This window comes from Chelonia mydas, chromosome 7, assembly GCF_015237465.2.
Source record: "Chelonia mydas isolate rCheMyd1 chromosome 7, rCheMyd1.pri.v2, whole genome shotgun sequence".
Taxonomy (NCBI): Eukaryota; Metazoa; Chordata; order Testudines; family Cheloniidae; genus Chelonia; species Chelonia mydas.
Window position 1 is genome coordinate 56,820,609 of NC_057853.1, and position 10,686 is coordinate 56,831,294.

The window sequence follows — 10,686 nt, forward strand, 5'->3', positions numbered from 1 at the left end:
GCAAGTGGATTCTGCCCATCAGCTGAGTTTGCAGCTCAGTGCATATGGCAGTAGGGGCATAAAAACCCCAAGCAGAAGGAAATGAGTATCTCCATGCCGCCTTGACTCTGGAGGGCAAGGTCTCTAGGCATAAGCCAGAGGTCCACAGTTGTTTAGCCTGGGTTAGCCCTAGAACTTGCTGATTATAGAAGCTTCAGTTATCTTTTTGAAGTTGATTGTAATTAGCATGTCTGTTTACCTACTTTAATCTTGTAAACTCTCCCATTTCCTTTCCCTATTAATACATCTCTATATAGTTTGGCTACAAGCATTGTCTTTGGTGTGAGATCTAAGCTGCAATTGACCTGGGGTAAGTGACTGGTCCTCTGGGAGTAACCTGAATATTGCTGTGATTCTTGGTGTAAGGGACCATCTATCACCAAGGCAGGTGTATCTGGGTGGCAAGACAGATTGGAGTACCCAAGGGGACTGTCTGTTTCCATGTTAAGGCTGTACAGTGCCTGAGCAGTTTACACTTGATAATTGGTTGGTGAAATCTAAAGATGGAATTCACAAGCAGTCTGGGGTTTGTGCCCTGCTTCTTAACAATCTGCCCTGAGGTTACTACAGTGATGTAGGCAGCTTGACAACCTGTTCCAGTGTTAACTATACTTATGGCTAGAAAGGCTCCTATACAATCTCGGGGGGTGGGGGGGCACCTTAGAATGTGGTCCACAAAAGCCAGCACGCTAGGCTGCCTAAGCTCCCCCATGAAGCCAGCCAATCAGAGATCCTGATGAGAAGGTTGTGGCCTAATCCCCAGTGCTGTCATGGAGCTCAGTGACGAAGGCCAGACTTCAGGGAGGCACCTGTCTCTGCTTGTGATGCGCAGCTGGTGAGAATGAGTTAGGTGCCTGGTTCGCTCCACGCACAACGACAATGGAGGAGGTGCTCCTTCCTAGCCTTCCCCACAGTGGCTAGGGTACTAGCCTTGGTTGTGGAAGAACCCTGGTTAAAGTCGTAGGGCTGCCTGATAGGGAGAAGGGATTTGAACATGGATCTGCTGCTTCTCAGGTGAGTGGCCTAGCCACTGGGCTATTCTGATGGGTGTCTCTCCTATTGAGGTTGTTCCACATTAATTATAAAATACTGGTTGGGCCAGAGAGCACAAGAATCCATCTCTAGTGCAGTGGTTAGGGCCCACACCTGAGAGGTAGGAGGTCACTGTTCAAATCCGTTCTCATCAGGCAGAGTGGGGGACTTGAACCAAGGGTCTCCCACATCCCAGCTGAGCAGCCTAACTGCCTGGTCTCCCCCCTACTGTTTTGGGTGAATTCCGGTGGCCACTGAGCATGCCAAGCAGAGTAGGTCCCCGGGGTGAGAGAGGCACTCCTCTGCCTGTCTTCTCCTGGCTCATGGATTGCTTGGGGCTTAGGTGGGAGATAGGCACCTAGGAAACCTTAACAGCAAAAACCTGGGTGCCAAGTGAGTTTAGGTATCTGTAGGGTTAGGCGGCAGCTGAGCAGGGGTTTTTAGGATCATAGTGGTACCTGAAACTGGGACTTAGGCACTGGGTTGTAGGTGCCTAAGTCCGTTTGTGGATCTTGGCCTTAGAGCCTCAGTTCCCATTAAAATGAACTGGGCTTCCCAATCCCTTAGGCTGCTCTGACAATCAGGAACCAGGTTGGCAAATCCTGTGATTTGCAATCACAAGGTTTAATTAAATTAACAGAAAACCATATTCAGATTCTGCAGGATGAATTGGTGTCTGTTATTAAATAATGTATTGGGCTTTCAATTGCACAATATTGTAACACGGGTTTCATTGTACCCCGTTATGTGCAATTTATTTACAGTGACTGCCATTCTGGAAAGCTTTAGTTTTAAAAACAAAAAAGCTTGCCTGTGTGGATTTACATTTACATCGTTAATATACAGATTTACAAAAGAGCAGAAAGGTTGGATCTTGCTCTCAAAGCTGCTGCCCTGTACTACCTGCACCCACATTCTGCTACTTTCATCCCCTCGTAATTATATTTCAAAGTGGGTACCCCAGCATCATCAGTGTAGAGGATGGAAATCGAATCCAGTTTGGTAGGAACACAACAGGCCTTGGCAGCTTTCTTGGGGTTTTTGAGGTGCACTAAAGTTTGGACGATAGCATGTTTCGTCGGAGTCACGTTGTCCGTCAGAGGAAAAAAGCATCCCCCTTTGCATTCAAATGCATCGTAATCTTTGGGCGCAATGATCCAGGAATCCCAGCCGATGTCTTTGAAGTTCACACGGAGGGAGGTTCTCCGGCAGTGGTTCGTACCAGTGCTTCTCTTGCTTCTTGATGAAGGCTGGTGGAGTCCAGTGACGGATAAGGATTTCTCCTCTGCCTCCTCTTCCTCTTCGGGCAAAGTGCTGTTCTTTGCTAACTTCTTTAGCACGCTCTCCTGCTCATGAACAATCATCTCCCGGAGCTCCACTCTGGTCTCCTTGGTCCCATTGCTTCGGTCATTGGAGAACACTATTAACAAGGGCAGATTTTTAGTGTCGGGCATAACACTGATGTCCAGCTTCCCACAAGCGAAGTCACCCAGGGTTTTCCTCTCAACAACAACCTCAAGCTTGTTTTTAGTCTTTGATTTGTCTGCCCTGACCCATCTTTTCACAGCACTGGACACCTCAAACATTTCCCATCCACATTCCTGGATATCTTGGGAGGCAAGGAATGAGTTGGTGCCTTCTGGATTTTCCCAGAGGTCTCCATCCAGAACATCATAAATTACCATGTTGCCTTCCAGTCTAGAGAGAGGCCCAATGTCCCTATTACAGGATATGTGGATTCTCAGCTCAGCCCTGGTGACGTCTTCGTGCCGTGGGATAGAGACGTTGAAGAGCAAGATGTGTTTCTGGAATGGGTTTTCTTCCGGGGAAACCAGAGAAACAACATCTGCAACAGGAAATTAAGAAAAGCTGTCACCCTGCCTCCTATAAGAGAGGCTAATCCAATGAGGAGGACGAAAGCACTTAGCAAGCTGCATACTATATTTCAGAAGAAATGCCCACCCTCTACTAGGAGCTGCTGGGAGTGAAGTTACACCATGGCCACTAGCATTAAATTAAACGGACTGGCTTCACTTCAGAGTTATGGGTTAAAAACCCAGATGGCGGTTCCTAATGGTGGCAACTCCACCGGGGATCAAGTTGCGGTGGTCCACAATAACCACACCTTCAATTACACTCTGTATGTGCGTGCATGAGTGTGGCATGCTCACACATAAGAAGCCTGCACTGCCTCAAAAGTAGATGGTGTTGGCTTATAATGGGGACATGACTGGGGAGGGGAGAGGGGGGTTGTGAATGTAATGGCTTCCCATAGAGGCTCTGCCATGTGGCCTTCCTAAAGAGCACTGGCAGGAATTAAAGCTGTAAGCATCCAAGGAGGTTTATAATACAAATTCCACTGCCATTACTCTGCCCTGGGGTGAATTCCCCTTCCAATGGAGAGGGATTCTCAGGTGTAGGGAGCTGTAATTTATATCTCTAGTTTATGACCCCCTGGGCCAACTTAGCTGAGTTCCCCAATACAGCTAGCGCAAAAATCATCTTGCACTGGGGAAGAATTAGAGAAGACAATCAATCCTTTAAAAGTCTGAATTAGAAGCTCCAGGTTCTGGCTAGCTTGGTGGCTCAGCAATCAGATATGGAACCTTTCACCTCTAAGTCTATGGTTCAGGTCCAGCCCAGATTGGTAGGGCCTGATATTCAGAGGTAAATAGAGCACCTGTAATTCCTGCTCAAGTCCATGGGAGCTGGAGGTGCTAGGAATGTCTGGAAGATCAGGCTGGTTGTGCTTTGGTAAGTTACCCCCAGCTGATGGCTGTTTACTGGTCTATATGAGTGGATGGGTGTCAGTCCAGTTTCTAATGGACAAGTGTCCACCTTGCCAAAAGCATCTTCACAATGGCCAGAGGAGCAGAGGACGTGTCCCTGGAGACTGCACTCTATAAGGGTCCTTCTGCATTGGGGTTGGGTATGGCTGTGGGGGAACGTGGAGATGGCTGTGGTGCTGTTTGTGCTGTGTCTAGTCTGTAAATAAATGGAAGCTTGGATTCTTCTTGGCTGGTTCCTTTTGCCAGCACTAAATTCACTTAAAACACTTGCACCCCCCGCTTTTATTGCTTCTTTTGATGCGGCTTTTAAAATCTTTGAGTTGTATGTTATCTTAGATGGATGCAGTGCTTAGTTTGTAATGAAAGAGGTGCCGGGGCTCAAGAAAATTTTTTTACATTCATAACTGATGCAGCAAGCCTAGAAGTGCTGGGGCTCAGCCCTGGCAAGCCCTGGCACAAATTAAGCACTGGATGGATGGATATTTTACTGATGGGCTTAACTGAGCTGGGCCTGAACCAAAACCCCAAATCCAAACACTCCAGAACTCTGAGGGCAAGGGCTGGTGTTCATAACTGAACTCTGGAGCCATATTTCCTGCTCAGCTCCTCTCTTTATAAAGGGCTGGAGCAACATCCTGGAGCCAAACATCCTCAAATATTCCAAAATCTAGACCCAAATTGTGCAGCTCAGCTCAAAATCTCTAGCTTTGAGAAACAAATGCTGGGTTACCAAGTTGTGGTGACTCAACTGAATCAGTATGAGAAGAAAGGGGAGATGGTCTGATGAGAAATCAAAGAAAAGGATTTAAGACCTTGAAAATTATAATAAAATGGGGAGCGGTGGAAAGGATAATAAAACAGAGTATGGCTGGGATTTTCAAAGAAACGTAAGGGAATTAAGCTCCCAACTCCCTTTGAATTTCAATGGGATTTGAAACTGACTCTCATGCTTCTCTTAAAACCCCAGCCTATATTCTTAAAACATCTCATACCTTCAGTACTGAAGCTCCGCACAATATTGGATGCAGGGATGGAAGACTTGTCCTTGGCATATCTGTTGTACAGGTCAATCATGAATTGTGGTGGCTCCTCTCTAGACCTCTCTTGCGAAGGGACACCCGATAAGTTCAAACTCCTCAGGAAATCCGCTTTCATGTTTTCCAGGAAGGTTTTAAAGTTGAAATGGGTCTCACCCTCCACCTCTCCGGGATCACCAAAGGATTTATCAGAGTTCTCCATAGCTGATAATTTGCCCCAGGCTTCCAAGGGCTTGCCTCTTGCCAAACAAGTGATGATGTTGAAAACAGACAATGCAGCCATCACCCCAAAATAGTGCATATTTCATATGTTCACTTTCCAATGGAGGAGGGGGAAAAAAGACAGGGATATTCCAGTTGATTAGAGCTCTCCTTTCATTTAGAGGCAGAAGAAAGGGAAACAGAAGGCGAACAACTGGAGTGTCCTTTGCAAAACACTTTCTTGAGCTCTCTTGCAGTCTGTTGCAAACCCCAGCCTCTTGTCAGTTGTCAAGCAGATTGGTTGTACACTTGCCCTTATCTCAGCCATTGATGCCATGCTTCAGCTTCTGTTATCTAGCAAAGCTCTTAGTTAATGAAGATTCTATAAACATCTGAAAAAACACATGTGGCTGGACACTGTATACTGTAAAGAATTCACATTTCACTTCAGGGTCATCATTGCTTAATTATGTTTTTATCATTTCTTTGCCAACTTTGAGAGGGCTTCAGAGGAACTTTTTTTGTGGGGGGAAGGGGAGGGAGGAATAAGACTGGTTTTCCCCAGTCCTCCATAAAAATAAAAAATAGGGAGTAAGAACAAACAGCTCTATTAGCGGGGGCAAATATCACCCCTCAAATCTATACCATGGTCCCTTAATGTATGTCCTCCAAAAATCAATCATCTGGTGGAACCCTGTTCTTTTGCAAGCTGTGATCTCATGACAATAGAAACAGCCTTAAAATTTTCTTCCATTTATCATCCAAGAGCTATTATTTGTACACAGTGAAATATCTGTTTTGTGTCAAGTTTGCCTCAAATTGTTTGCCAGCTTGTCCAAAGTTTACATCCTTTGGTGGAGGGGGTAAAAAAAAATCTGGCTTTATAGTATGTTATGTAATGTATTTTCCTAGATTCTTGTACATGAGGTCGTTGGTTAAACTAGTTCACTCCTATGTCACTGCAACAATAACTGGTTGTTCTTGAAGATAAAGCCAGGCCTACTAAGCCTGAGTGAAACATAAAGTCCCTATGAAGACACTGAAGACTAGCCAAGGATATGTTTGTGTGCCATGTGAATATAGGCCAAGGCAAAAAATAAGAATTATGATATATATTTGTGTGCCTTAAGGAGGAAAAACTCCAGTTAAAATATTAAAAATATTACCTGATATTTAATCTAATCTAATTTAATTTAATCATTCTAATGCTCTAATCTAAGTGTACATAATCATTTTACCTAATCTATCTGCGTATTATTTTTAGAGAACCAATTAACCCCTAGTGCCTGGGTGCTATGTTGTCTTATTGGTACTATGAGATCTCAGATCACCTAAACAAAATATCTCATTGCAAAGACTCATGAAAGTTTCTGCCTCTAACTAGGTCTCATTGCTGGTCATTCTTCAGATTTCTCGCAGGACATATCTAGCCCATTGCATAATGCAAGCTCTCTGTAATTCAGTTACTTCCACCTATTTCTCTTCAAAGCAGACCTAGAATCCTTGGTTCTGGTTCCTGCAGCAGTTCCTAGGGGGTTCATAGATTCATAAAGTGTAAAGCCAGAAGGGACCACTCGATCACCTAGTCTGTCCTCCTGTCTATCACAGGTCATTAAATTTCACCCATGTACCTGTGTGATAAGCCCAACAGGTTGCGTTTGACTACAGCATATCTTCCAGAAAGGCATCCAGTCTTGATCAGAAGACACCAAGAGATGGAGAATCTATTCTTCCCTTGGGAGTTCATTCCAGTGGTTGATCACCCTCTCTGTTAAAAATTTGTGCTTAATTTCTCATTTGAATTTGACTGGCATCAGCTTCCAGCCACTGGTTCTTGTTATGCCTTTCTCTGATAGATTAAAGGTCCCCTTAGAACCTGGTATCTTTTCCCTGTGAAGGTACTTAGGCACTGTAATCAAGTCAGCTCTTAATCTTGTTGATAAACTCAATAGGTTGAGCTCTTTAAGTCTGTCACCCCAAGGCATTTTCTCCAGCCCTCAAATAACTTTTGTGGTTCCTTGCTGCACCCTCTCCAATTTTTCAACATCTGTCTTAAAATATGGACACCAAAACTGGATGCAGTCTTCCAGTATTAGTCTCACCAAGAGAGAAAATCACCTCCCTATTTACTAGTCCCCTGTTTATGCATTTAACTGTACATTAGCCTTTCTTGTCACAGCATTGCACTGGGAGCTCATGTTCAGTTCTTTGTCCACACTGACTGCTAAATCCTTCTCAGACTCACCACTTTCAGGACACATTTCAGAGTAACAGCCGTGTTAGTCTGTATTCGCAAAAAGAAAAGGAGTACTTGTGGCACCTTAGAGACTAACCAATTTATTTGAGCATGAGCTGTAGCTCACGAAAGCTCATGCTCAAATAAATTGGTTAGTCTCTAAGGTGCCACAAGTACTCCTTTTCTTTTTTCAGGACACAGCCCACCATTCTCTAGGTATGGACCTCATGGCTTGTTCCTAGATGCGGAACTTTGCTTTTGGCTGTACTAAAATGCATTTTGTTTGAAAGGACCCACTTTACCAAGCAATCCAGATTGCTCTGTGTGACTGCCCTTTCCTCATCATTAACCACTCCACCAATCTTTGTCATCCCCAAATGTATTGTCATTGATTTTTTTTAATGTTTACTCAGATATCATTGAAAATGTTGAATACCATCAGGCCTAATAATAATCTCTGTAAAACAGCCCTGTTCAATGCTGATTCCTCATTTATAACTATTACTTGAGATCTATCAGTTAGCTAGAGCTTAATCCATTTAACACAGTCTCCATTGATTTTTGTATAGTGCGGATTTATTAAAATCAGAATGTTGTGTGGTACTTGGTCAAATACCTTAGATAAGGCAAGTATATCACATCCATGCACTTACCTTTATCGACCACATTTCTAATCTGAATCTAGTCAGGTTTGTTTGACCAGATGTATTTTCCATAGAGCCACATTAACTGGCATAACTTTATTCTCATTTTTTTGTTCTTTAGCAATTGAACCACAGATCACTTTTCCATTATATGGTCCAGGACTGATTTCCTGTTAACCAGCCTGTAGTTACCCAGGTCATCTCATTTGCCCTTTTTGAATATTGGCACAACATTAGCACTCCTCCAGTCTTCTGGAATTGCTCAGGTATTCTACAATTTATTAAACGTTAAAATCAGTGGGTCTCCTCATCCAATTCTTTTCATACACTCGGTGCAAGTTTGCAGGGCCTGCTGATATAAAAAAATGTTTACCCCAGTAGATAGTTTCTAACATCCTCCTCAGTAACTAACAGACTGGAAAGTATTTCCTCAGTTCATTTGGTCATCAGCGAAATGGCTTATGGGATACTCTTAGCAAGAGAAGAGAACCTGAATGGAAGTGGGTTGAGCAAATCCTCTTCAAAAGAAGACCAGACACAGGGAACAGGAGCAAGGCTGTCATTCCCCCAATTGTAGCTGGTGACAGCTGCACCATTAAGAATGATTTTAAATGGACCAGAGATGACATCTTAAATTAAGAGCAAGTGCAGTTGCTAAAATGGTCATATTACAGCAAAGTCAACTGCCACGAGGATCTAGGCAACTCTCATTGGTTCAGACCCAACTCCTACTAAACCAAAGTGTTTAATAGCAAATATTTTTATATTATGGTAACATCCAAAGGCCCCAGTAAGGATTGGGGATCCTTATGCCGGGCACAGTAGCCGGTGTTTTCAAACACAGCTGCTTTTAGCTCCTAAATCCATATTTAGGCATTTAATAAATTCCTGATGTTCTGAGCAATTGCAACTCCCTCTGCAGTCAACAGGAGCTTCAGTTCCTGAGCATCTTTGAAAGTAAGGCCACTACAAGCCAAAATACAGATTTAGGGACCTAAGTTTTGACACCAATAATTGAAATGTTTGGCCACCATCATTGTGAAAGGGCAGAGCACAATGAGTCACAGGACAAGTGCTGCTCCGAGATGGGTGTGCACATGTTATCACTCATTTTGAAGGATAGATTTTGACCCAAACTTGCGTGTAGAAGGGGGAATGCTGTATTGGGTTTAAATAGCAAACAAGTAGAATCTGAAGCCAATGATGGGAAGCATGCAATGCTTGATGGCTTCTGTCCACAGGAGTTCATTCAAGCCTGGAATGGGTAGCACCCTGCTGCCAGGTAGGGATGGAGCTGAGTACACCGGAAGCAGCAGAGTGTTTGCCAGAAGCAATTTTTTTTCAGGTGCTCCAATTCCAGATTCCCCTTCACAGTGCTATTGCTCAAAGGTCATCAGCTTAGGGTCTAGATGTTCAAGTGACTCGTGATTTTTGTATGCCAAATTTGACATGCCGAAAAAGGGGCCTGACTCTGAGTTGTCAAATGCTCCGCACTGTGTGAAAATCAGGCCTCTGCACAGATGTCTCAAGTTGGGCAACCAAACATTAAGGGTCCAGAAATCAGTAATCAATTTTGAAAATCTGGGGTTAGGCCTTAAAAACATAAAAGATTCGCCAGTCCATCTCTACTGGTAAAGCCTCCTAATGGAGATGCAGCTGGTAGCAGGCAGGAATTCTTTTGCCAGGATGGCTTATACCAGTTCTCTGAGCAAGGTATCCAACTGTGCCTAGACTAGGGCTTTTGCTGGCATAGCTATGCTGGGCAGGGGTTGTGATTTCTTTTGTTCACGCTTCTGACATAGCTCTTCATGCATAACTTGTAAGTGTAGACCAGGTCTCATGCTTTTTAAGTGCACCCATTGTGTATAGGGGAGGAATTTTTACCTGTAGACCACAGGCCTTATGTGGATCAGTGAGCTGTTTCTCACAGCTGCCTGCATCATCATGATTTGGTGAGCAAGTCTGTGCCTCAGAAGCAGTGCCAGATGTACTCCCATTGACTTCAGTGGAGTTATTCCTGATTTGTAGCAAGATAAGTGGGAGGAGAATCAGGCCCTGTATTTTTAAGTAAGACTCTTATCAGCACCCTGGCCTAAGATGTAGATACTCACATCAAACAAAAGCCTTTGGATCTTACCCTTCTATCTAAGTTACTTACATTCTCCAACACCCGCAGTGTTCTCCACACAGGGACATTCAGTAGAGAGCGGTGAATTACGGTGTAATATTCACCCCACAGCGGGGAGGGGCAGTACAAGTCTGGAATTAAATGGTGCATGAGCTTTTGACAGAGGAGTCAGTCTAGGGAGATTGTGCCGGGAGATCTCACCACTACGGGGCCACATCCTGCTCTCACTTACCCCCATGGACTTCAGTGGGTGGAGTTAACAACAACAACAACAAAACCTACAATCCTGGTCCTATAGTCTCACTATACAGCAAGTCAGTGGAAGTGGGAAACAAGATGGGGTCAGTCTTCTGGAATGCAGTGATGCTAAAAAAGAGGCTTAGAGAGCCTTGGATGTAGGAGCTGGGGAATATCAAGTAGGAGTAGGGAGGTGGTATTACTTCTGCATAAGACATTAGTGAGACCGCTTCTGGATACCGTGTCCTGTTTGGTCTCCATTTGCCAAAGAATGATATTAAACTTGGGAGTTCGGAAAAGAGCCAGGTGAGAGATTTTTCCAGACCTCAAAACTACTTAGTGA

General features: G+C 44.1%; 1 protein-coding gene across 1 annotated transcript; it reads right to left on the reverse strand.

The window, feature by feature from the left end:
* Positions 1–1,970: 1,970 nt before the first annotated feature.
* Positions 1,971–5,198, reverse strand: GDF2 (growth differentiation factor 2). The gene is made up of 2 exons (XM_007069112.2): positions 4,853–5,198; positions 1,971–2,917 (listed from the first exon to the last, which is right to left on the reverse strand). The coding sequence occupies exons 1-2, from the start codon at positions 5,196–5,198 to the stop codon at positions 1,971–1,973; spliced, it is 1,293 nt and encodes a 430-aa protein (XP_007069174.2).
* Between the last annotated feature and the right edge of the window lie 5,488 nt (positions 5,199–10,686).

Coding starts and splice junctions, on each gene's coding strand:
- GDF2 (XM_007069112.2), bottom strand. CDS start 5,198: ATGCACTATTTTGGGGTGATGGCTGCATTGTCTGTTTTCAACATCATC. Junction 2,918..4,852: donor GCGGAGCTTCAGTACTGAAG/GTATGAGATGTT, acceptor TTCCTGTTGCAG/ATGTTGTTTCTCTGGTTTCC.